Source organism: Aptenodytes forsteri, unplaced genomic scaffold, assembly GCF_000699145.1.
Source record: "Aptenodytes forsteri isolate BGI_AS27 unplaced genomic scaffold, ASM69914v1 Scaffold426, whole genome shotgun sequence".
Taxonomy (NCBI): Eukaryota; Metazoa; Chordata; class Aves; order Sphenisciformes; family Spheniscidae; genus Aptenodytes; species Aptenodytes forsteri.
This window is the reverse complement of record NW_008794010.1, coordinates 17,472-44,351: the sequence shown is the minus strand read 5'-3', so window position 1 is coordinate 44,351 and position 26,880 is coordinate 17,472. Positions and strand designations below refer to the sequence as shown.

The 26,880-nt window shown below is 40.2% G+C and overlaps 1 protein-coding gene across 1 annotated transcript in view; it reads right to left on the bottom strand.

Annotated features, from left to right (window-relative positions):
* Nucleotides 1–329: 329 nt before the first annotated feature.
* GLB1 (galactosidase beta 1) overlaps nucleotides 330–26,880 on the bottom strand; it is a gene marked incomplete at its 5' end in the record, with an annotated part of 35,421 nt that continues 8,870 nt past the window's right edge. Inside the window, 12 exons of the mRNA XM_009290450.2 lie at nucleotides 330–616; nucleotides 4,760–4,999; nucleotides 10,139–10,270; nucleotides 11,402–11,515; nucleotides 13,461–13,550; nucleotides 18,535–18,609; nucleotides 21,686–21,798; nucleotides 22,276–22,316; nucleotides 22,414–22,535; nucleotides 23,436–23,494; nucleotides 24,762–24,942; nucleotides 26,235–26,329. Of these exons, the coding sequence (XP_009288725.1) occupies nucleotides 356–616; nucleotides 4,760–4,999; nucleotides 10,139–10,270; nucleotides 11,402–11,515; nucleotides 13,461–13,550; nucleotides 18,535–18,609; nucleotides 21,686–21,798; nucleotides 22,276–22,316; nucleotides 22,414–22,535; nucleotides 23,436–23,494; nucleotides 24,762–24,942; nucleotides 26,235–26,329 (1,523 nt within the window). The remainder of the gene's footprint in view (nucleotides 617–4,759; nucleotides 5,000–10,138; nucleotides 10,271–11,401; nucleotides 11,516–13,460; nucleotides 13,551–18,534; nucleotides 18,610–21,685; nucleotides 21,799–22,275; nucleotides 22,317–22,413; nucleotides 22,536–23,435; nucleotides 23,495–24,761; nucleotides 24,943–26,234; nucleotides 26,330–26,880) is intronic.

Genomic DNA, 26,880 nt, shown 5'->3' with positions numbered 1-26,880 from the left:
ACCCCTTTTGTAGGCTCCTCTCCAGTTGCAAAGCATGGTAAAAAAAGAAAAGCATAAGGGGGTTACTGTAATGTAAGCAGCCTACAAGGACTACATTTTTACTAGTTATCTTCCAGTTGAGTTCCATTTCACAGTCCAAGGCAAATTCTAAAGCTACAGCTTTTATTTTTTAAGAGAATTTCAGTATTTAACTCTGGCAGATTTTTAAAAAAAAAAAAAAAAATGGTCTTTGAAGAATTTAAAAAGTTGCCTCAGCTAAACCGCTTACTGATTAACACTGAGTCTTTAAAAAAGGGAAGTATGGTTTGAGGGAAAGGGAAGCAAAGTGAGGGAAAATAAGGAAATACTCAAATCATTATAGATGGTTCAGCCATATGTCTCTAACAAAGAGTTGGGGGGCATCATTTTCACAGTGTGCGGTTGCATTGATATTAGGTTTGTCCACAAATTCTATCTCGCATGCCTGGGTGCTGCAAGGAGAACGCTCCAGCTCCAACACTGTTATGTTGTTTGGCACTGATGAAACAAGTATATTCCTTGGAACAAAAAGGGTCAACTGAGGACCACGGGCTGGCCAGTAGCGACCAAGATTAAAGCCATTGATCCAAATTTGCCCCTGTTAAGAAAGAAAGAAAAAAAAACCAACATTTTAATAACTTGACAGAGATCAAATGGTGAAATAGCTTTAAGCATAACGCTCTTTACATAGTAACTGAATTTCTTCCATCCTTCAGTTTGATAGAACACAAGAACAGAAAATCTGTTCAAGAAAATGATAATGACAGTCAAAAGAATCTAAATTCCCTGATGAGTTAAAGCCATCATTAATATTTAAAAAGAAAGTGGTCAAATACTGCAGTAATTCCAAATATGACAATACTTAGGAAAACAGAATTGCAGGTTCCTGGCACTGAATTTTGCACCAAGCTTCAGACCAAAGCAAACCTGAAAATTCTATTTGCTTGAAGCTGATTGTTAAAAGGCGAAAGAATTCACAAAAGAAAAAAGCAGATCCTAATTCTGTTGCGGCTGTCTGTACAAGTATAAGACTACATTATCTTGCTAGTCCCTTCCTTTTGCATGATTTCATGAAAACGATACAGCTTATCTAGACACATGAAATTCAGATGTAATAGCTTAGTCAACAAAAGAACTTGTAAAATTACACTGCAACAGAGTACTGTATTTTGTTGTAGTTACCTACAGCCATTAAAATCATTGGGGGTCTGCTAGCATTAATTTAAGTACAATGAAATTGTGGTTAACTTGTCATACAAACTCTTTAAATTACTTTTTATAGTGGATGTGGCCAGAACCGCTGGTTCAAAATACTGTTCTGACATTTTAAATACCTTAAGTTCAAAAGATAAAACAAAATTGGGCAAGAGGAAAAAGAAAAAAGTCAAAACAGTCATTTATACACCACAAAATAGACACACTGAAGTGACATAAATGCAGATTCTTCTGAAAGTCTATAAATTGGTGAGTTGCAGAACGTTCAGTAAAACTGTAAAGGGACTCCTACTGAGTTGGGCTGAATCTTGGTTCATTAAACAAGACATAAGGGAGGATATACAGCTGATTTAGACAAATAATTTGCTATACTTCTCCTAAATGTCTTTTCACCATATGTCAGACAAGAGTTCTGTGGACAAGAAAAGGGATGGTAACAGATAGCTGCATCTGTGTTTTCCCTCTAGCTTTGGCTTTTGGTAATCAGAATATAGAGGAAAAACAAACTCACTCGTGGCATTGATGTACACTGATAAAAATAATGAAATAGTCTGAATCAGTGGAAAATAAGGACTTTTACTGCAGTTTTGGTGATTTCTAAAATTGTCTGGGATAGCTGAAATCAGAATAATACTTTTAAAGGATTTACAGAAGCACAATTGTAATATAGCGAGTATTGCTGTTCAAGCTGTGTTTGAGGTATTTTTCTTGTGTTTTCTTTTTCAAGTATTTATGAAAACAAATTTTATGAAACTCACAAGAGAAATTTTATAAGGAGTTGGCACATTTGCAAATGCAAGTGAGTTATTTCAGCTCTGTATCTACTTCCGTGGTACAAGATCCTATCTTGCACAGTTCTGTCAAGGTGTTAATAAACTTTGACCTCAAACAACTTTTTTTTTTTTTTAGGTTTTTCTTTTAAATCAAGTTTATCTTGCTTTGTGGCTTGTTATTGCTGTATTTAAAGGCAAGAGAAGAGCTATTTATTCAAGCTCACTACTCTGCTTCTGTAGTAGTTTTAGAAGAAAACATGCAATCTCCCCACACACAAGATGAATTAGTGAGTGTACCCACCAGACAGCAGCCTACGTACCACAGAGAGTGACTGTAACCCTGGGGGAAGTAGGAGTTTACCATAGGAATCAACTGTATTAGAGTTCTAATGCAGGAGGTATGATCAGACAGGTGTCTGTTTCTGATCTTAATCAGTCACTGGTTGTAACTCATTTTTCCAGTAAAGTTATGAACTTAATTTCTCAATTCCAAACTGTCCTTATTAACATTGCAGTTTCTAAAGACTGCACACTCAGGAATTTGTATGCCCTAAACCAGCAAATCATGACACTATACACACCACCAATAAATATGCCCTAGACAAAATAAAGGAGGGGGGGATGTCTATCTTCAGTAACAAGATTTCCTTTACTAGGGTCAGCAACTACAACCCATGATTCCACAGAAATCAAGAACAGTCCTGACTCCAAATCGTCTTTTCTGTTGAAGAAAAAAAACTTCCGATAAAACTAACCATACATTCAGGGGCATGTACGCTTAAGAGCATCGTGCTTCCTCAAGCGAGGCTGGAGGAAGTTTTATTAATAGTGAAGGGTTTAAAAACCACTGAAGGCAAGTGAGCTACCACACAGGTCATGGAAGTTTTATTAATAGTGAAGGGTTTAAAAACCACTGAAGGCAAGCGAGCTACCACACAGGTCATGACTGTTAATGCTGCGCCCTTCTTCCAGGCAGTCCAGCATGCCATATTCCTTGTCTTAATATGCAAAGGCAAGATCATCATTAGAACTATATGTTTTCTTGGTAAGCGTTGTTTCCATGATTTTCCAACTACTCAAACAGGTGAGTTTTAACCCCTATTAGAAGTCTCTCTCCACACCTTATCGTCAGCAATTTATACAGTGCCACTCAAGGAATTAAGGCTCAGATCCAGTGGGACCCTGAATGGAATTTAAACCCTTTCGGCCCTCTGCCTTAAAGGCATTTGCTCATTGGTAAAGTTATCTGGAAGTCTCAGTTTCCACACTCAGTATCACCTCAACCTTATTACTCCTGGTAATCTTATTTAAAACTTTCGTCCAATCCATATAAAGTTTAAAGGATCAATTCAATGGCCCTACTTACAGTTTGTCTGGGATCTCTTCACCTTGACTGCTCTAGAGGGTATACAAACTATGTAAAACAGAGGTTTCTATGTTCAATAGATCAGAGGAAAAGATTCCCACCAATACATGGGAATTCTTGAACTCATTTGCCATTTCAAAGATGAGTTTGCCAACAGGCAGGTATGGTCATCTTGCTTCCTGAAGAAGATTTGTAATTCATAGGGTCACAGAATTTACTGCAAAAGTCTCAGATTCCAGTTCCTGTGCAAAGAGCTATTTTGGGATTTTATTCAGTGCTTGTGTAAGATATGCACATATAAAGGAACAGGGACTAAGTCAGACTTCCTCATCCAAGCTCAGTGCCAGCAACACTAAGTGCCTGCAATGAATCAGTCTTCTGCAAATTGGGAAGTGCTATAACCACTACAATACTATAGATAGATCACCAGCAACTCCTTCTCCCACTCTATTTTAATAGCAGTAAATTAATTGTTTCAGAAAGGAATAATTTTGCTACCTAACACTATCACAATCACTTCCCTGAAGCCTGGACTTAAATGCTTAGGCCTCCAAGAAGAGTGGCACTTCAGTGCACGCATTCTGCTCTCTGTGCCTCCCACCAGCTAGTTGAGCTGGTCCTTACCCATCCTGCATGCTGGCCGTTTCAAACATGGCACTGTGAAAACACACTCTTCGCTGCTTTAGCTACGCTCCAGCCCTATAAGAAGTTCCCATTAACAAAGATCTGCCCACAAGCTTCTCACAGCAGTGTTCTCTGATCCGTTCAGTGCAGGTAACCTCCAGAAGACAAGCAGTAACATCTTCCATGCATTGGATCCATACCTATGGGCACACCACCAGCAGTTGTGTCCAACACTCTCTATGCTTTGTAACAGGATCCATAGTTCCTCATACAACACCGCAAATATGTTCTTAGTTACTTTTAATCAATCAACATAACCAGGAAAGTGTCTTGTAGCATCTCACTTCCTCCAGAATAAAATTGTTTTATCTCCAGGCACGTATTCACTCCCTCCCTCCAAAAAGTTGTTTCTGCTCCACATCTCAAGACAAAAAAAACCCAACACAACTAAATGCAGCATTTCTAAATAGCCTGACAGTTCATCATTCTCACTGTTGAAAAACTAGGTTGTGGGGTTTTTTTGTGATGCCCCACTTTCCAGACCAATACCATGTATCTTTTGAATATGTTTCCCTTCTCTTAATGGTTTATCTCCAGATTTACTTAAAGCAAGGAATCCATTTCCTAGTCGTTTAAATATATTTGAGACACCCCACCACTACAACCAACTTCTACCCATCCAAGAGAGGTGGACTTTGATCATCCATAGAAGTTTCAGTAGCTTTCTGAGTGGACTTCAAGTTTTTACAGCAAAAAGTTGTACCTTTGTCCAGCCAGGAAACTTGACATAGGTGTCTTGAGGCAAGTCTGGAATCCCTCCAGGAATTGAAAGTCTACCAGTGTAAAAAGTAGGTGCTTCATAACTCAGTGGATCGCCAACAGATCTCTTTGGTTGGTCAAGGTGGCCTTTAATGTCATGGTTCACTGCTCCATCTATGTCTAGAGGATAGATTTCCCATTCAACAAGTATATCTTGATCAAGAGTTAAATTTGAAACTAGACCCTAGGAGGAGGAAGAAAAAAAAAAACACCACCAAAACATAACATAACAAGCTTCACGTTACTGAAGTTATTTGGCTGCAACTATAAATCAGTCAGGAATAAAAACTGAATCAAAGTACTTGCAACAGCTGCCAACCTGTGTATGAAAAAAACAAGCATCTGGTCTTCACCAAGTTATAAGCTTGGCTTAAGAATAAAGGGTTTCATTTATTCTCTGTGAAAGATCTGTTCCTCTTCAAAGTTTTGAGCTTTCACTGATGTTCAGGGGTTTTTTTCAAACTTTTTTCCCCCCATAACTGTGAAAATTTTTGTTCTGCTTTAGCATGAACACAATTCCAAAACCTGGGGCTTAATAAAAAGCAGAAAAAGCATTAAATATCGTAAGCTTGAGATACCATCAAGGGATTTGGTAACACTGAGTCACTAACCCAAGATATTAACCTGCACAACAGCAGAGAAAGCAGTATTTACTTCCTACAAGTCTTCCACAGCTAACATACAGTATCACAAAATCAAGGCACATGCTTTGTGACCCTGATTCAGTGAAGTACTTCAAGCCCACAGTCAGCGTCAAGCCCACAGTCAGCGTCAAGCCCACAGTCAGCGTCAAGCCCACGGAGTTCTGTTTCATTTCTATGGAACCATGTGTGCAGCACACCAGGGTATTCACACAATGAATGCAAAAGCAAGGTAAGGTCATGATTTAAGAAAAGTGAAAGGAACATTAAGTTACCCCTGCACGCGTCCTAATTGTGTTATAATAATAGTTTCTGAAGTTGTGTTTCAGTGCAATGCAAGGGGCTGATTTTAAACCATTGCTGCTACATCCATATAATCACTTGAATAGACCCTGCATAGAAGATGTTTTTCAGTGCAACTTAAGTTCTGTTGCAAACACCACATGTCAAACAGGAACAAGCAAACCCACATTTTCTATGGCCTTGGAGGGCTGATACTATGTCATATGTCTGTTCTGATGTCTAATAAGCATTGCATTGACTCCACAAGCCTCATCATCAGTACGAGCACTAATTGGTTTTCTCTTCCTTTACCTAGATGCTCACTTTACAGAACAGGAACTTACTTTTCTTATACCAAAATAAAATATCTGCACAGAGTTAAGTGGCAAAACTTTTCTATACAGCCTAGACTTTACCCTGTCTAGCAATCCATTGAAGTAATGCAACAAAACTTTAGCCCAGACTTTCTAACCTGCCTCCCTAAGCCCATCTTACTGGGGGCTACGTAGTAGTACCCCAGTAAGTAGTACCCCAGGCACTACGAACGGTGTGATTTTTTCAAATGAGATGAAGTGCCTACTAAGCATTCTTACTTTGGTCTGAATAAGAATGCATATTCAACAGTCCAGATATGGATATAAATTTTCCAAGTAAAACAAAGATATAGGTGGCAGTGAGCATGTGAAAAAATACAGAAAAAAACAGAAACCACACTCTTCCTTCCTTTGTGTCCTTCAACAACAAGATTTAGATCAGCAGGATGTTTTAAAACCAAACCCTTTTAAGATCCTTTCCCAAAAGCTAGATGCCAAGTTCCATTTCAAGCTCAAAAAAAGTGATTAAAAACCCAGCCAAACAAAACCCAGAAAAGCTACCCTATTTGCTTAAAAATGTGAGGCTTCACAAGGTAGGAACCTCTTCCCCTAAAGTTATTTTTGAAAGCACAAAATATCTAAAACCCAAGGCATAATTATTCCTAGTTTTCAAAATCAACACAAAGAACAGCATGAGGGAGGGATTCTATGGGAAGAAGATGGAAATGCACATTTTCCACAGCTACTTGAGAAAGGTTGCCTATTCTACACAGAAGGATCCTGCTTTTGAAGGATTATTCTCACAATGCACGTCTACTAAACTTGCTTTCACTCTTAAATCTTTAAAAGGTTGAAACCCTGGTATAAGTGTGAATTGCAGCTCAACCACAGCAACACTGAGCACCTCCCTAATCCAACCTGTAACCCTTTATTCTGTTACCTTAATTTAGCACTAAGCACATAGGTTCCTTATCACCTGGCCTGTTATTAAATAAATAAATGCAACATTTCTGCTGCCTCTACATGAGGGCAAAACATCAGGGAACTAGCTGCCCTCTCTTGCCACTCAGATAAAGGCAAGGTACCTTGAAAAGACAGTATAAACAGAGTTGGCACTCCTGCTGCCCACTGAATTTATATGCCACAAGCACAGAAAACCCTCAGTTGCTGATGCTTTTAATTCAGAGGTTTTCATACATCCTAAAAGTTCCCACATATATTTAGTTTTGTTCTGATTAGGATTTAAATAACTGTATGCCTTCCAAAGCGTAAGACAGGTGAAACTGCTTTTTGATATGGTGAAAGCCTGTAGGCTACCAGCTTTGCAAATGCTGAGAGTTATATTGCTTTGCCTTGACTAGAGTCTTAGCATAATTGGAAATACACCTAAAAAGCCTCATCACATCACATTTAAGAATAACTGGTCAGTTAGTCTCCTTTAAAACAAGCCTCAGCTTCAATTCTTCCATGCTGCTTAATCATAACCAATATATCCTTCTTTAACAATGCAAACAGGCCCATCCTACTCATGGCAACACAAGTGTGAGAACGGGAGATTCTGCCTACTGAAGATCTCGCAAGTCTCTTCCCAGTCTATGTTTTATGATTGAACTGGATTCTGTTCAAACTCAACCAGAGTTTGTGGTCTCATCAACTAGACTACTCAAGATGTAGACACATTTGGGTTTACTTTTTCCCCTGCTTACAACCTTAAAAATCCTACTTCCTCACAGCATGCGTGCCTTTGCTTGATAACTAAATGGCACTGTTCAGGCACGTCTTTCCTGTAATGTTTATCTTTCTCCAGCTCTTGCATCCAAACTAACAGAGAAACACTTTGGACAAGTCTTAATTCTGCTCTGAGACACCCATCACAGACAGAATTTAGACTGAGAGGAAACAGAAGCTTTAATTTACCTGGCATCACCTTAGCACCAAAAGGCACCACAGTCACCCGACAGCTATTAATCTGGACAGTCATTAAACACTTGACAAGCCTTCTGAACGCTGCCAAATCAATTTAGGCCAAGTCAAATCTAGGGGGTGTTTAAGAGATTCTTGCAGTTAGAGGGCTGCATATCTCTTCTTAATTGTAAAGCTCTGTCATTACTTCATTATTACTTGTAACCCAATAATATCAAAAACTAAAAAAATACCGCGCTGTGGCACTGAATATGGCAGAAAAACAACACAAGACTGGCCTCTACAATACTCATCTCTTCAGCAAATATCACACAGCGCTTGGGATCCCATAAAGTCTAAAACCAGGAAAGTTTCCTTTTTGTCCTTGCCCTTCCTAATGTTAGTGGTCTCATCACTGCATTTGCTTTATGTGGCAAGGTTTTGGTAGCGCAGCGGTTGCAGGGGTGGCTTCTGTGAGAAGATGCCAGAAGCTGCCCCCATGTGAGACAGAGCCAGTTTCAGCCGGCTTCAAGATGGACCCGCCGCTGGCCAAAGCTGAGTCCATCAGTGATGTTGGTAGCACCTCTGTGATAACATATTTCAGAAAAGGTAAAAAATACTGTGTAGCAGCTGTGAAAGAGGAGGAGAATATGTGAGAGAAACAACTCTGCAGACACCAAGGTCAGTGAAGGAGGAGGAGGAGGTGTTCCAGGCACCAGAGCAGAAATTCCCCTGCAACCCATGGTGAAGACTACGGTGACACAGGTTGCCCCCCTGCAGCCCATGGAGGTCCGCCCTGCAGCTTGTGGAGGACCCCACACCAGAGCAGGAGGATGTGCCCTGAAAGAAGCTGCAGCCCGTGGAGGACCCGCGCTGGAGCAGGCCTGGCAGGAGCAGCCCGTGGAGGACCCGCGCTGGAGCAGGCTCCTGGCAGGAGCTGTAGCCAATGGAGAAGAGCCCATGCAGGAGCAGGTTTTCTGGCAGGAGCTGTGACCTTTTGGGGGACCCACGCTGTAGCAGTCTGTTCCTGAAGGACTGCACTCCGTAGAAAGGACCCATACTGGAGCAGTTCTTGAAGAACTGCAGCCCATGGGAAGGACCCATGTTGGAGAAGTTCATAAAGGACTGTATCCTGTGGGTGGGACCCCACGCTGGAGCAGGGAACAGTGTGAGGAGGAAGGAGCGGCTGAGATGAAGTGTTGTCAACTGACCACATTCTCCACTCCCCATCCTCCTGCACCTCTCAGGGGAAAAAGGCAGAAGAGTCAGGAGTGAAGTTGAGCCTGGGAAGAAGGGAAGGGTGGGGGGAAGGTGTTTTTAAGATTTGTTGTTATTTCTCATTCTCCTACTCTGTTTAACTGGCAATAAATTAAATTAATTTCCCCAAGTTGAGTCTGTTTTGCCCATGACGGTAATTGCTGAATGATCTCCCTGTCCCTATCTCAACCCACGAGCTTTTTGTTGTATTTTCTCCCCATCCTGTTGATGGAGGAGGAGTGATAGAGCACCTTGGTGAGCACCTGGTAGCCAGCCAAGATCAACCCACCACAGGCACTCATGCAGGGAGGTGATAGTCCCAAAGTGTAGCATGGACCCAGAAGTATTCGGAAGCTTTCTGATAATTATCTCTAACACCTGATCAGTCCAAATCTGAACTGCCAATTTTGCATGGTAAAACGCTCGTGAGACAGCTTTTCCTAGCCACACTGAAAATATTGCAAGGGTATGCTGCTGACAAATGAAATGGGACATGGAAAGAGATACAAAAGTGTATATATATACACATACACGCACAAATACAACCCCAGGATTCACAAGCCTCCAAGTACAACCAGGATCTAGACCAATTTCTAACCATTTTTGGAGTTTATCCAAACAGCTTTGCACATTTTAAAATGTTAGCTACAGGCTCAACTCAACCTGAAAGTCTTGTGGGCGACACTCTGGCTGACAACATAAGGGAACCAACAAAAAAAAAATTTAAAAGATGTCTGTCAGTTTTTAATTCCACTTTGATTTCAGTGACTGGAAAAACTCAAATGAAAACTAGTGAGTAGTTATATTTTGAAGTAAAGTTACAGCTGTGTAATCCTGATCCTTTTGCTCTAACCCACTACTTTATCTTTTACCTGTGGAAAAGAGGAAAAGCCACCACAATCCAGTAACTCAATTGATTTTACTTACCTTAAAGTCATTATTGTATCTACCGAAGTTGACTCGGCCCATATTCTCTACCAAGATGTCCAGGTTTGCTCCAGCCTTCCCAGTTATATTTATCATAAGTGATTTGTCCCTTTCAAGGACACCTTGAGGAACCTATATGAATTACACCAAGAGGAAGAAAACAATAACCATTGAAAACCAACAAAACCCTGTTATTTGTCTCTTCAACTTGCATGAAGAAAAGAAAGGTAAGAAAGAAAACAAACAAAAAAAGTAAAAAAAAAATTTTCCTTTCCTCTTGCATGCAAGCACACACACACACACAAAAAGCTGCTATGTCAATATTCACATTTTAGTCCCTCAACTGCATGTGCTACTAGGCAGCATTTCTCTAATTGACACCATCTCTTTAGTTAGTTAGCTGAATTCAACTAACTCAAGCAGCTGTTAGAACCCTGGTGTTTTTGATGCATCTGATTCACAAAAAGCAAGTTCTCAAATTTAGTCTACTGACTGAAAATATTTTGGCAATATCAGTGATTAAAAGGGGCTTCATCTACCAATTAAGCTCACATCAATATTTAGCTTTATTTATTCCCATTCCCAGAGCACAAGGAAAGAAGACCTTGACCTGGACACAAAGGTGATGAGAGTCAGCACACGTCAAAGAATAATTAAAAAATAGGCTATCAAAGTCCATTAATTGATATTAATTCTCATTAAGCAGGAACAAAACCCTGCTTAAAGGAAGAAAGATGAAGTTCACATCCTGTACAATAAACTTTTTTTTAATTTGTGGTCAGAAGCCAGTTTCATAAGGTAAGTCATAGGCTCAGGCTTCCACTTCCCCCTACCCTCATAGGAAAAAAAAAAAAAGAATTAAAAAAAATTAAAAAAAAAAAATCTATGGAAACACTGTAGAAAGCCACCGAGCATATCATTAACGTATTTCATGAACCTGCAAGTAATCCCTTCTTCTAGTTTTTTGGGTTTTTTTTTTCCCACTGAAGTCATGAATCTGTATCAACATTCAAATATCTCAAAAACAGAAACAATTACATTTTCCTTAGAAATAACAGATAGTCATATTTTCTGAAATATGAATATGAACATTTAGTATGAATCAACTATATACTTTCTTACTTCCTTCATCTTATTAAATAAGATTATCTAAAAGTTGTTTTGGTAAGCTGGAGAAAGGAGAGAAAAAAAAAGGCAGACTGTATCCATGACTTTTGTGAAGGCCACTCATAGCAGAAATGAATACCAGCAAACAATGTTTACCCCATCGACAGAGACATAAGCACGATCATGGACTCCGTTTAAAGGTGAAGACAGTTGTGTTGGCTCCGTACAGTTTTTTGGAAGCGTAGTTCTGTACAGTACAAACCCAAAATACTAAGAAAAGAAAAGAAAGGAAAAAACCCAAACAGATTAATGAACCAAGTCATTCCGTAGCTTCAGTTCAGGTCATGAATTAGAAATCCCACATTCCTGCCTACATGCTCAGATTGAAACGTTAACTTTCATTCACTCCAGATAGCATCTATCACAGATACCAGCTTCAGATTAGAGTTCACTTTGACCTTTAAGTAATGGGTGTAAATTCCACAGAGTTTCCATTTTTAAATGTTTCATCAGAACATTTATGTAACTTTAAAAGATAAGGGTCTTAGCTATGAGGGTATTTCCTCAATAAAAACAAAGTAGTTAATGACCAACAGTATCATTTCTTCATTAAAATCAATGAAAAGATAGCTGGAAAAATCCCTTCATAACTGAGTTTATATAACAAACTTGAAAGTGCATTTGTCACCCAGTGCCCATAAATTGACATATTCATCAAGTTGATATTATCCATTTTAAAAACTACCTGATTTACATCAGGAACATTTCGGAATATTTTTCACTAAGTTCCCCATCAGGAAAAAAAAAAAAAAAAAGTCACAGTCATTGGATTTGTTCTCATCACAAAGTGAAACACAAGTTAAAAACAAGTCAAAAAATGCATCGTCTCTTTCACTCAGTAGCCACAAAACCGTTTATCTTCAAGACTTGGATTAGAACATAACCCTGGCAGGAAGAAGTGAGAGTAAACCATTTCCATTCTGCTATAATTATTACATTTACGACAAGGTGCTTAGAAAAAGGGGGGGGGAAGGGGGCAGGGAGGGAAGGAAAATAAAAAAATTAATTCTATGCTAGGAAGATCTGCTGGCTGCCCTCTTCTCTCAGGAGTTTTCCTAAGCAGAGTACTAAGGGTGGGAAGGCCAGAGGACAAGAGAGAAAAGCCCACTAGAAATTCCATCCAGCCACAACGTACTACCTGCAGCTTCTCTCACATCTCTGTATTAGTGGCTTGGAAAGGAAAAATCTGAGCTTTGAACCCCTGCTTGACTAATGCCATATGCCAGGCATCTGCTCAACTGCTCCCCCCTCTTCTCCCTCCCCCAGCTACTACTACCATCACATTCTCTCTAAGTAGTTTATTTTAGCTGCAGGCAATTAGCACCCATGCTCCAGTCTCTGCGAAATTTGGCACAGAAGCAATCAAGGAGTCATGTAACCTTAATGGAAAGACAGAGTCCCTCAACAGCAAGGGAAAAAATCTTTGACTGTGAGGGAAGATATGGAAAGTCACCAAAATTTACAGGGAAACTGATGCAGAGACTGACACAGAGGGAACATAGGGGAGAGTGGGAGTCAGCAGAAGCCACAGGAAAACAGAGAAAGGTATTTTTCCTGTCTCAACCAGTGGGGTGAATGACCTCAACAGTGGGTTGCAACAACTCCAAGAGGTTGCTCCCAAAGGTTTCTCTCACCGCATTCTCTTGCCTCACCATACATGTAGTAAAAGAAAAGGACTACAAATAAGTAGGAGGCCCACAGAAGCGTCAAATGGATTGCATTCCCTAATCTCCAGGTCCCCTGACTTATATGAGAAAGCAGTGTCTCAGCCACTATGCTCACTCTGATAGCAGGTTGGGGAGAGGCAGAGAAAAAAAACAGGATAAGGAAAATTAATAGTGAAGAAAGAGATGGATTAAAAAAAAGTCTCTTAAGAACCTGAAAAGCAATACTTCAGAGAGGAGTCAGATAAAGGTGAAAGCCTGGACAGCATATGTACCTACATTCACGGAAAGAGGAAAACCTCGGGTGCAAAACAGGAGCACTGTAGAATATGGAAAGATCTCCAATGCAAAAATCCCGTACACCTTTATAATACTATTACTTCTGTGCTGAGACAAGGTGTAAGACACTGGACATAAGAGTCATACCACAGAGGGTTGTTCAAATAAACTTCACAAAATTACTGCAAAGTGCCTACTGAAGGAATCCTCACCTGCTTTAGCTGAACAAAGGTTAATGGGTAAGTGCTTTTCATCGGTCCCGCAGCTGACAGCCTGTCAAGAACCTCCACCACAGTGCCCACCTGCAGCATAGAAAAAGCAGATATATGAAGGTCAGTAAATTTCAATACAAATATAACAGCTTGCATATCCAGCCACTTTGCCAGCTAGCTGCATCTGTCCAGAAAGCAAAGAAATCTTAAGCTGTTACATCATCCTTACAGACACATTAATAATACAATACAGTACAGAGAACTAATGAACCCTGAAAGAAACATGCTACATGTGGAGCAATGTTTTAAAAATCCAGACGTTCTAAATTTGGTATGCATTCATAAAAGTGACCCTTTATTATTTAATGAGAACTAACCCAGGAGTTTCTCACAAAAGTTGTATAAACAAACACAACAGCTCTGGACAATTAATACAAAACAACTGTATTATCTAAATTTTGCTCAATTCTACTTACAATCAAGCTAGGGAAAATGCCACTGATTTCCAGCAAGTTACTCTGAAATCATTTTGAGATAAGTAGGGATACAATTTGGTTCCATCAAGAGTTATCCAAGATGAATTTACCCTATTTAGTCTTAAATAATTTTAGAAACCTTAAGGCTGTAATTCAGTGTCACGTATAAGTGGCTGGACTGATTTTAGTGAGCCTGGGAGCAAGGTTTAGGTTAGTCACATGCGTAAGTACCTTGCTGAATAAGGGCTTACACGTGTACAATTCAATTGCCTTTTGTTGCCATCTGCAATTTCCTTTTGTGATTATAGAGTTTTCTACTCATCTACAATTCTCTCTCAAAGTCCACTATCAATTTTATGTTAGTTAACATGCACACAATATGCCTAGTGTCTTACAAGCTCAAAAATCAACTGCATTCATATTTTTCATGCAACATGTCAGTCTTTTTCACCAGAAGTATTGTCACTGTTCAGTGGTAATTACACATCAGACATTCAAAATATTTCTCAAATGCAGATTTACTTTCAAACGCTTGGGAAAAAATCAGCAAAAAAGATTAGGCATTTAAAATCATATAAAACTGTATACTATAAAGCAGTCACAGCAATACAGACTTCTGAGGCTACTTCAGTAACAGAAGTATGGAATTTTTGCAGAGCATACATGAAATTCAGCAGTGCTGAAATATTAAATTATATATTAAAATGTACATCACTGTGCAAAATCCCGTATGTGACAGAAGTCAGCATGAATCATCTATGTACACGCAATTATTCCTTCAGCATAGTACTGGTTTTGGCTGGGATAGAGTTAAATTTCTTCATAGTAGCTTTATGGGACTATGTTTTGGATTTGTGCTGAAAACAGTGTTGATAACACAGGAATGTTTTCATTACTGCTGAGCAGTGCTTACACAGAGTCAAGGCCTTTTCTGCTTCTCACACCACCCCACCAGCGAGTAGGCTGGGGGTGCACAAGAAGTTGGGAGGAGACACGGCTGGGACAGCTGACCCCAACTGACCAAAGGGATACCCTATACCATATGGCGTTATGCTCGGCATATAAAGCTGGGGGAAGAAGGAGGAAGGCGGGGGGCCACACATTCGGAGTTATGGCGTTTATCTTGCCAAGTAACCATTACAGATGATGGAGCCCTGCTTTCCTGGGAATGGCTGAACACCTGCCTGCTGATGGGTAGTAGTGAATGAACTCCTTATTTTGCTTTACATGTGTATGCAGTTTTTGCTTCGCCTATTAAACTGTCTTTATCTCAACGCATGAGTTTTCACACTTCTACCATTCCGACTCTCTCCCCCATCCCACTGGGGGAGAGCAAGCAAGCAGCTGTGTGGGGCTTAGCTGCCTACCGGGGTTAAACCACAACAAGCAGGTAGACATAGATCTAAATGGACTTTTGAAATGAGTTTATCTCAACTCTTTATCTAGGAACAAGAAAGCAAAAGGACGCCATAAGTATGCAAAGGGTAATTGCCATTGCTACCTGCAGGTTGGGTCACCCTCACTAGTCCATAAGTAAGCATGTTCACCCTGGCAAGAAGGCTGTCAGTCAAACAATGGCTTTGACCAAAAGAGCAAGGTCTTCAAAACCAAAGTGTAAGATCAAGCATAAAGAAAAAAAAAAGAAACAAAATAGCTCAACAGGAATGATATCAACTACTGGCAGCATCCTCTTTGCTTAACCCCTTTCTAGCCCCAACTCATATCAGCGTTGCCTGCTACTTGCTATGGCTTGAGCTCTCCATATCCCAAGAACTGAGTACAACTCCAGAACCTACGAGTCTGTGAGTTGCAGTGCTGGGGCAGGCATTTCCTTGTGACCAAGCACTCCTCAGGGCCCTCCAAGCGGTGACCAGAAACCACCACCTGCTCACAAGCCTGCACAGCCACGCAGGCACATTGCAGGCACTAAAACTCACTCATTTCCCTCTGGAAAGGATGCTCCCCCCATTCTGGGTCTTAAACCCCTAAACCCTGTCACCTTGCTCACATTTCTTGAGCCCATCTATTGCTGTTCTGCCTTTGCCTGCCCTCATTCCTCATCTTCAACACTTCTCTTTTGCATCTATGCAGTAACATTTTTTCCTCCTTGCCTGCTTTCCTGTCTTCTGCTCTTCTGTAGCAATGTCAGTGTGCCCAGCATCTTTTAATAAATTACCTTTTTTCCCCACCCAGGAGCATTCTTTAAAATAATTCAATAGCTCAAAACTAACAACTGCCTGATCAGGGAACAGCAGGGGGGGAGTTTTTCTTTTTTTTATTATTTCTTTTCCCTCCCTAACTAGCCTAGGTTCCCCAATTATTTTCATCTGGGGCAACCTATTTGCAAACCTCCAAAAAACAGCAAACATGACAGGAAGCACTGCTAAGGGCAAAGATCTCTTTTCCTCAAGTTTAGGTCCTGAGCAGCTGATCAGGTACTTAAGGATTGAGTTGTCACAGAGTATCTTGGGGGGTGGAAGAGAACAGCCTGCTCTGGTTACATGTACCTCTGTAAAGTACACCATATGACTCCTGAAAATACTCTGGAGTCTCCTCTTCCTTTCTGCAAAAGTATCAAGGGAGTTGGTTCACTGCAGTAGATTCAACGCCCTGCATAACAGGCTGACTGCTGGACTTCTGACTGCACAGTGAAGCTTCACATAGTACCTGTTTTAGCACTGTCACTGCAAACGATATAGCTGGGAAGTTTACTATTACCAAAGCTAAGTCTTATCATTTAAAATATTCAGTCTCTGATATTCACCCAAATACATTCAGGCTTCTCCATACAACAAGGTGCACTGGAGCTGGACCCAGCAGAGACTAGAATGAACGACAGAATTGGGAGGACAGCTTTGGCTGGAACAGTACAAACCCTCTGTGATTTGAGACTCATCCTGTGTTGCAGGGTAACCAAGTAGAGGAGTAAACTGCTGCTGAAGTTAAGCAGTGGGTTCACAAAGCAAAAAGCAGCCTTCTTCCCAGAAAACAATTCTAGAGACTTTCAGTGCAGATGGCAGTATATGTACAGGCAATGATAGGAACCTCACACCTGGCAGTTTCGACATGCCATCTGGATTCCTAAAACTGTTGGGTGGAGAGTAAAACACCTCCTCTCAAAAAAGCAGCAAGTGTAAAAGGTGAGAAGGTGCAGGAACAGGGCTCCCAGTGTGACGGCCAGGTCAAAGCTGTGATATTTGAGCAGGTTTAGTCATCTGACTCCTCCTTTGTAAGACAGGTGTCTGGGCCAGGCACCCTGCAGCATTCATTTCTTGAAGGCATGAAAGTTCATTGTTCTAGTGAAACTGGACAGCCCTATCTGAGGGCCGTGAACCATGAGAAGATGGGAGAGTCAAAATCTGATTGCTAGACTCCCAAATGCTGACAACCTATGATAGCAGAAGTGGTGGGTGTACTGATAATGGTATATAATTAGTCACTACCAAATATAAGCCAGTTGAGTGAAACCTCATATGACAACCCCTGTCCTAAAAGGTCTGAAGATACTCAAAGGTTGTTGAAAATGATACAGATCTGTTTCAACTTCACTGGTGAATCACTTTTATACAAAAAGTATTTCTGCCCACCACTTGAGCGGGATGACTTGAAAACATCTGCAAAGCCTTATCACTACCAAATTTTGCAACGCTTCAGCTGCAGTGCGTAAGAGATCAGATACATCACTGATTGGAAAGGTGGCTGCCAAATTAAAAGTATAAAATCAAAGCATATGAATTACAGTTTCCAGTACACCAACTGCAGTAATCCTCCACCTCAAAACAACTTTTCTGTGCCCAGCAGAATGAATATAGCCAAGTTCATACCTGTTGTCTCTTCCATCCCCCCTTAAACCATCCTCTACACTCACTGCAGGAACCTAGTTCTCAACTGTATTTCACAGAAAATTGTCACTGGTCCTAAAATGATGGTGCTATGGACAAACCCCAGCTACTCATGTGCTGACCAGCTATACCACTGTTGTCAGACAGGATATAGCAAGGCTGGGTTCGGCATGCTAGGTTCTACGTGCTTTTCCCTCGGCAGGAAACTAATTTAATTTCTCTCATCAGCTACAGATTTTCACAAATCTTGTAAGAAACTTTTCAATAAATTTGAAAGTCTTATTGATAAATGTTCCATATTCAGAATTTAAACACCTATAAGTATTTAAAAGATATATCCTACCTGCTGCTTCTACTTCAGAGGCATCACCAGCTACAAAAACACTCTTTGTTCATAGCTCTCATGCTAGCATTCCCCCAGCTACATTACTCATACATGAGTTATCTTAGACAATTATGATTCTGCTGTGTTAATAATATATTAATTTCAGTTTAGTAAAACTTCAGGCATATACTGCATCTTGTAAAAATTATCTTTTTATGTCCAGAGAACATACATTTTCTCATTGTCCACCATGGGCATGACTCCTAACTCCCAAGCTCTACTCCCTCCCTCCTGAAAGTTTGCTTTCAAGGTTTTCCTCTTTATTTTGTGTGGTATCTAGAGACTGCCATGACACCCTCAAACATTTTTTGCAAAAAGCAAACATACAGCATTACAGAAAGACACACAGCATATTACAGATGTTAATTTACCTTCTGCAAGCGAACCTTCCCATATGCAAACTTGGGTGTTGTCGGAGGTATAAGACCTTCTGGTAACTGCTTATACTAGAAAGGGAAGGAGGGGAAAAAACACACAAGACTTAAATACAAACTTGCTTTAACTGAATTACTTTCCACTTCACAATTTACAAAATTAGAACTTTGGCTAAAAGTAGATAATCTCACTGTGCTAAAAGACTACAGCTGCATCTAGTTGAAGATGGATTTTTTTCCAATAAAAACCAAACCATCTGACTCGATCACATATGGTAAACAATTTTTAATAACTATTCAACTCGAAGTAATGGAAAAAAGCATAGCAAACAAACGAGCTGCCAAAGAATCACAGTGCCCTTGGAGCCCTCCTGTGGCTAGAGCTTGCGTTACTGTCTTCTACAACCCTCCTGCAGTCGTCTCCCCAGTCCATGGGAGCTTGAGTTAACCTTTCCAAGTCTGTAGGGCAGTATTTCCACCTGAGCCTTCCTTAGCAGCACTTCCATATGGGAATTATTAGCCTCTTGTGCCTTTCCTTTCAGTGTTACTATAGTCCACCACCACCTGCTAATCCACTACTGCCTGGGCTGGTTTCTTTGAGAAGCAGGCCTTGAGACCACAGCCTCCTCCACAGCTCCATGAATCCTTGAGATCCCATCATTAGCTTCCCTCTGGTCCTGGTCTAGACAACTGCCCAGTCAATCATAGGGAAACTTGACAAGGAAACATTCTGACTGCCGGGCTATTTCTGTTTACTACTTGCCCTGTATCTCTAGGAAGAACCACCTCAGATCAGCAGAGAGAAGGGGTGAAGGATATCCACCACTTTCTTGGACACCTTTGAGGAGTGGCAAGTCTAGACAGTGGCTTTCTGCCCCATACCCTAGCTTCCTCCTTTCTGAGCCTACAACCTTCTTTTCTCCTTGCCATCGTCCCCTTATCCCTTTCCTGCCATTACTTGTCTCCTGCAATGTCCACTCTTCCCATCTGTTCTTTCATTTACTGAACATGGCCCTGTCTGCACATTATAGAGAAAAAAAAACTTCTGCAAACGAGATAATCCATGTGACCAAGCAATCTAAGCCTACATTTTAATACACATGCACAAATGACCACCCTTGTGAAGGCTATCTTAATCTGCACATTCGGTGACTTCTGAGTGCTTACTTTGGCAGCTTCTCAGGGGTTTTTTTAAATAAATTTGGTGAGGGGCATTTTTCTTGAGAGATTTTACTTCAATTTCAGCTTGAAAGTTTTAGCACAAGGCATGATTTACTGGGCTTATGCATGGTATATCCAGCATAAAACTCATGCTCAAAAGCTCGCCTCTGCACCAAGACAAGGGTTTGGGGTTTTTTGTTGTTTAGTTGGTCTTTTTTTAAAAAAAAAAAAAAAAAAAAAAAAAAAAAAAAAAAAAAAAAAAACTTGCAAAAAAAAAAAAAAAAAAAATAGACCACAGCAGAATAATTCCCAATGCCCTCCTGTCAAATCTTAGCTATGGACTGATGAAAGCCTGATTTATATTTCCAGTAACAAGTATATTTCTTCCTCTCAGTGTTTGAAAATAATCAAGATATTCAGGCTTAAAGAAAAGAAAAACTATATTCACCCAAGAGAAGAAGTCAAAAGTAGGAAGTTTCAGCCCAAATAGTAAAAAATAGAGAATGCTGTCAGCAGTTGAAAAAAGCTGTAGACTGAAACCCTTCTTCTTTATTACATTTATTAACTGAAGGAAACAGTAAAGGAAGGTTATAATGTGTTAGCGTGGTAGCACAGCTAACATGTTGAACGCAGTCATTAGTTACAGGCAACTTAGTTTTCTTTCATCAGCTCCACCTCAAACTGCAATTGAGTAGATAGAGTGTTATGGGTTTAGAACCCACAGCAGAGACAGGAAAATTTCACTAAGATCCTATGGATATAGAAGGTTAAGAGATAAACAAACCACACCAAAAAAAGCTGTACCATCACCCAACACACCTTAGGTTATACTGAACACTTCAGACCTTATCAAAGCTATCTCAGTGCACTAGAACACAACTTACATTTCAGATACAGATCGCGCCTTCAAGAAAACAACTCAAAAATAGGAAGACTGGGAATTTCTCTGGTGAGAAAAGCTGTATCAAGACAGGACGTTCCCCTTGAAAGGCTAACAAAATTATCCCATCAATGGAAAGCTTAGGGATAATGGAGAAATTGAAGAAAGTGATCCACAGCCAGCCTTCCACAGGTACAGAGGTAAAGGTGTGCCCAACCCTAGAGGAAGTGTAACACACTTTTGGGAGATCTACTCCCATCAAAAAAATGTCTTCTAGTGAATAGGAATGTTGCTGGCATGCAACAGGACAACAAGTACAAGCCTGAGCCTTGGGATTTCCATGGAATCTGTTTTTAAGCCTCATCTGAACAGCCTCCAATGCAAGGCTATTCAAAAATCTAGATACAGGTTCCATGTTTCACTTCAATCTCCAGTTTGTAGAGATACTGTGCATTTTTACAGCAAAGGCAAAGCTGGTCTCACCCACTAGCTACCGTTTGTGGCATCACAAAAAAAAGATGTGTTCATTTGAATAAGCATGCTTCTTCTCACAGAGGCCCAAAACCACAACATGAAGCTTGGGATACAGACAGCCAAAGCACTAAGCTGCACTGCATCAGGCTGACATCGAGTGATGAGCCTGAGCTGACTGAATGGCTGATAGATGCTGCAAGGGGAAAGCTCTGTTCACTCATCCTCCATCTCTGCTCCCTGCCTGCCTCCCTCTGCTCCTCTTGTGCCAGCACTGGCTCTCATCTGACTGAGCCAGCCAATTCAGTTTACTGACCTTGAGCTGAAAGAAAACAAACACAGCAAAAAAGCAGAGCTGAATCATTTCGGTGTCAGACCTGCACCTGTATCCCCAACCCTGAAAGGAAGGAGGGAGCCATCGGGACAGAACAGATAGCCAGAGAGGTGCAAGATCTTCCCCCTTTTGTAACAACAAGCAGTTAGGTTGGCCTAATCGCCTTGTTCTACTTCACTTCCCTTACCTGCAGAAAATAGTAAATTCAGAAGTAACTTATACCACCACAAGAGCGAGAAGAGTTTGCAGCATGCCAGGGATGTTTCAAAGAACCATTCTAAACATGTCCTAGGAACACTTACCATACCAATGACTTCCCTCAAGGCAAAATATTTTTCTGTCAGATCCCCCGCTTCACTCAGTGGAGCATCATAGTCATAACTAGTGGGTTGTGGCACATAGGGCATATTAGCACCTAAGGGAAGGGCGGGGGAAAAAAAAAAAGCAATAGAAACAGTGAGAGAGTTGGTTTTTTTACAAAGGTATCAACTTTCAGAATTCTTTCCAATCACAGCCAGACTCCGCTACATTTTTAGATTCAATGTAGGCCTTGGTATTTGGGATTTGGCATAGAGAAACTATTCCTGATGGAGGACAACGTCCTTCTGAGCTCACACTGCTCTGCTATACAGTCTTCAGAAATATTCTGAAGAGAAACAAATTTATCCATGTTTCAACTGTTTCACAGAACTGAGTGAAGCAGAAGTAGCCTTTGCAAAGATAAATACCATGTGGGTTTAGTACAATGTGCTGGCAACAGACAGAGAACAGCTAGAGCAGTCATCTTTTGCCATGTGAAAGCAGGCATAGCTTATTCTTTCACAGAACACATTACTACCCAACTCATAAACAGCTCCCCTACATCATTAGTATCATTTAAATAATTTCTTACCATTCCAATAGGCAAAGTTAGTCCCACCTATAAACATGTACCTAAAGAGGAAAAAAAGCCATCCGCTTAAATCAGGTTTTGCTGAATCAGGAAAAAAAAATCCCCCCCAAAATTAACCTCTACTGAACACACACTTACAGGTTAACGTTAGCACCACGTGCCAGGATTTCATTAAGTGTTTTAGCTATAGTTTGTGCAGGCACAACAGAATGACGGTGCCCCCAGTGATCCAACCATCCAGTATAAAACTCAGAATTAACCTGAAAGGAGGAAGGGCAAAAGAGGAAGGGAAAACATGAAGAGGGAACAAGAACATAATGCAATGTGATTTAAGGTTACTAACTGTAAGAGGGAAGGAAAAAAGGCACCTTGACTCATTCGAGCCATTTTTAAACTACTATAAATACAGCAAAGTATACACTAAGTCAGTCCTTCTCAGCAGATTACTGGTCAGAAAAATTAAAGGATTGTTTCAATAATTTTACAGGGACACTTTGAAAATAATTGCTTAAGTACCAAAGGGCATGGATTTCCTTGGAACCTGTCAACATGAACATGTTTCAGATGCTTGGCATTCAAATAAATGATGGAACCAATACAGTATCTGCAGAAAAGCGTATGTAGACTAGATGTAATGGAAAATAAGTCTTTCAAATACTCTAACTGCATTCTAAACAATTTCATAGCACAGAGACAATCTTATACCCACAACGGACCTTCTTCCTTTGTCAAAATGGCTTCCAGCAATCTCACATCCCATTATAGCTTGTGTAAAACCTCTAGGGTAGCTGAAAACAGGAAGCAACTTCTAACCTGCCCTTTTAATTTTGCTTTTAACTTCCACCCACACACGTACCTCACTAACTCATCTAATCATACTTACTGTTTCCACTGCTTTGTAAACATTTGTTTTAGCAAGGAAAAATACTGAAACAAAATCAATACCTTTTGAGTCTAAAATAGTATTTGCAGAAACAGCAGTTAATGTGGATTTGACAAACACACACAGAAGCTCCTTTATTCAGTTTTTCTGACTGACTTGGAAATTATGTCTTTGTAAACATGTCCCTAAAACTGTCCAACACACTGTTGTCAACTCCCCTCTTACTAACCACTGCAAGATTAGGAATGTTACAAGAAATTTAAGTGAAAAAACATACCAAAGGGCCCGTAGGTTCACTGCCCCTTTGAGCTAAGAATGCTGCTGTGACATTGCCACCTATAAGCAGATAGAAATAAAATTGAGTTGCTACACCCATGACTTTTTCAGTCCTTCATTTTACTGAAATAGGTGTCTTATCACCCTTCCAACATCTAGCAAAAATCCAGACAAGAAAGTTACTTCAGAAAACACAGGAATCAATACCTTTGATACCAGTGTTTAAGTTGCAGAACTTATTTAAAATATAAACATACATGTATGCACGCATGTATGCCTGCTTTTGAGATACATCTTCTGAAAACCCAGCTTTTCTCAGGAATGACATCCTGGCACCAAAAAGTCTGAGATGTGTCTGAATTGCTACTTGGTCATCGGAAAGTATAGGTCTGGGGTTGTGGTACCAAGACAATGGGGAAGAACAGAAGCCAGGCAATCTCTAAAAAGGAGTTTTCACTTCTGATCAATCCTAGTGGCTGAAGCCATAGGGACTGGAAATAACTACTTCCATGAGTAGGTCACCATCTCATTAACGATACACATGAAGGAGTTCACAGTTTCAATCTACTTGTAATAAAACAAATTCCAGCTAAGCACACATCTTTGACTGTAGAGAGAATAATGTACAAAAGAGGCCACATGTAAAAAAAAATTGAAAGATCTCTTGGTGTTTGTTTCTTTTGCCTTAAGCCTATTTTCCCAAGTCCATGCAGTATATGAACATTTATATCCTTAACTCTCCTCTTCTACCAAAAGGGCACTTTCTGACCACACTATGGTTGCTTAGCCATTCTTCAGGCCTATATCACAGCAAATTGTGGCAGTGTGCACATTTCTAATTATGATCTTCAGCAGTAATTTTTTTTTCAGTAACCACTGCCTTAAAAAGAAATTAGCTATGAGGGCTGGATTCTGGGACAGACAGAGTACATTAAAAAAAAACAACAACAAAAAAACCCAGCATCAAAAAAAAAAAATTAAAAAAAATCAATGGAATCAATGCCAACAATTACTGCTAATTTTTAGGAGATATGCACTATGAGCAGCGCAAATTGTTTATTCGTGATTTCATTATGCGAGGAAGCGATTATGACTCTCTAAATGGGTACTTGTGGGTGATTCTTGTACATTTAAGAGTAGATCAAATATACACAAATGCCAGGGAGCTGAACTCGATGATCCTTATGGGTCCCTTCCAACTTGAGATATTCTATAATTCTATTACCCCATTTAAACAAAGCCGTCAGGTTTGTCAAGCAGTCAGGTCAGTTTCTCCTGCCACAAACACACACAACAGAATTTTTGGTAACAAACCACAGTCTCCAACCTGGGGCAAAGTCCACTGTTGCATAAAGACCCTGAAGAGCTCCACATCTCAAGTGAAACCGGCTTGCACCATCAGTTGTGAACAGCACCACCTCATCCCCAAGATGCTGGCGAAAGAGCTTCAGAAGGGAACGTAGATAGTCATAGTCGCAAGCGAAGTAGCTTCCATACTCATTCTCTACCTGCACAGTAAAAGCAAGTCAGCAAAGCAGTAGCCAATTTCAGTCTGCATTTGATACCAAAAATGGAAAGCCCAAATCCAACCATCCTCTCCCTTTGACAGCAGTGCTGAACTCCAGACCTGAGGAGTAAGAGAAGACAACACTTCTAGGCACTCATTCCTCTCACCTGTACCTTATGGTGGAGCAATCATTGTGTGGAGATAAGTTATTTTCCTACAAAATCACCCTCCACATAAAAATCTCTACCCTAGCCACATAGCAACAGTGATCAAAACACAGTCTCTATTAAAAATGGAGAGCTATGACCCACCTCCAAAGCAGAACAATAAAACCATAGAACAGGTTGTGACATGATCAAAACTGCAGCAAAATTGGACTTCCAGAACAGAAACACCTACAAGGGGCTCACATGAACAGCAAAGCCCTGCAATGGACTCAAAGGACTGAGGGGAGAATGACAACCCTGCTACTACTGAGAGGTATGCATCTTGCCCTTTTCCCAAGGGGATGGACTTTCAAGCTCCAGACCCAATGCCATGCACACCTGAAGGTTATTTCTGAAAATCCTGTTATAAACATCTTATTTCTGCCAAGGAATAATTTTGCCCAGTGCTTTTGCTCAACAGACATAATACGTTGTTCAAGAACAATGATCTTGGGCATATTATAAGGGTCTCCTATCCCATCCTGTGCAAACCAGGGAGTTTAAAAAAAAAAACCCCGCAAACTTAAACCAAAGATTTTGTTACAGTCAAATACTAAGAACATGGAACAATCACCACTGCACATCTAGAAGGAGTTTAAGAAAGAAGTTACTCACCACAGACGCACAACATTGTGTCCTGAAACATTTACAGCTCAAGTTAAGTGCTAAGAACTAAAAAGCTTAAATTTTGAGGCCATTTTTGTCACAAATTTTAGGCTTAATCCATACTGCTTTTGCTTCTATCTGCAGGTATCCTTATTCCCTTTTTTCCTGTCCAAAGGTTTCAGGCAATTGTAATGTGTTGTGGCTTTATGTGAGAACCAGCATGAAACTCAGATCTAAAAGGCTTCACAAGTTTCCTCTATTGCTTTCTATAGTTGTGGGAAACAATTCTGATAGAGCAGACAAGTGCTCTCTGAATTCTGGAAACAGCACATTTGGTTCTTTAGGATAAGGGATTTCATCAGAATCTTTCGGCTACCTGAAACTGTTAAGGACCATCTGTGACATTACCACCCAACACCCATGGAGTGCGTGCAAGAGCAATATAAGCATCCATACTGCTTGGGTTAATTCAGGAAGTTACCTGCACCATGATGATTGGACCTCCATTTTGATAGAGGTGAGGCCTCATCTTTGGCAAAAGGACACCCATCCATTTCTCTACTGCTGCCAGGTAATCTGTGATACACAAAGTATAAATGTTTCATAACTTTTCTTTTTCTAGTTTTTGTTTTAAATCATATATGGGTAGTTTTTACCTAGTGTTCTAAATATGTAAAGTATAATAGAACAGCATTTAATGAACTGATGTGCTCTTACACTTGTTCATAAGTGTCAGCTTCCAGTACAGTTTACTAAAAAATAAAACATTTAAATACTGATGAAGTTTGAAAATCACCAGAGGGACTTCAATATGTCTCACACAGGTTCTCCTAATACATTTCAACAGGAAAACAAATTTGAATGTTGCTATGTGTACTATTTTTTTAAATAATTTATCCCACAATAAGCAGAACTGAAGTCAAATATGATATATATCTTTGTCCCCTAATACACACTCCAATAACCACATTAATCTCCTGTCTCATCTCATCCCCCCATAGAATCATAGAATCATTAAGGTTGGAAAAGACCTCTAAGATCATCAAGTCTAACCATCAACCCAACACCACCATGCCCACTAAACCATGTCCCTAAGCGCCTCATCTACACATCTTTCAAATACTTCC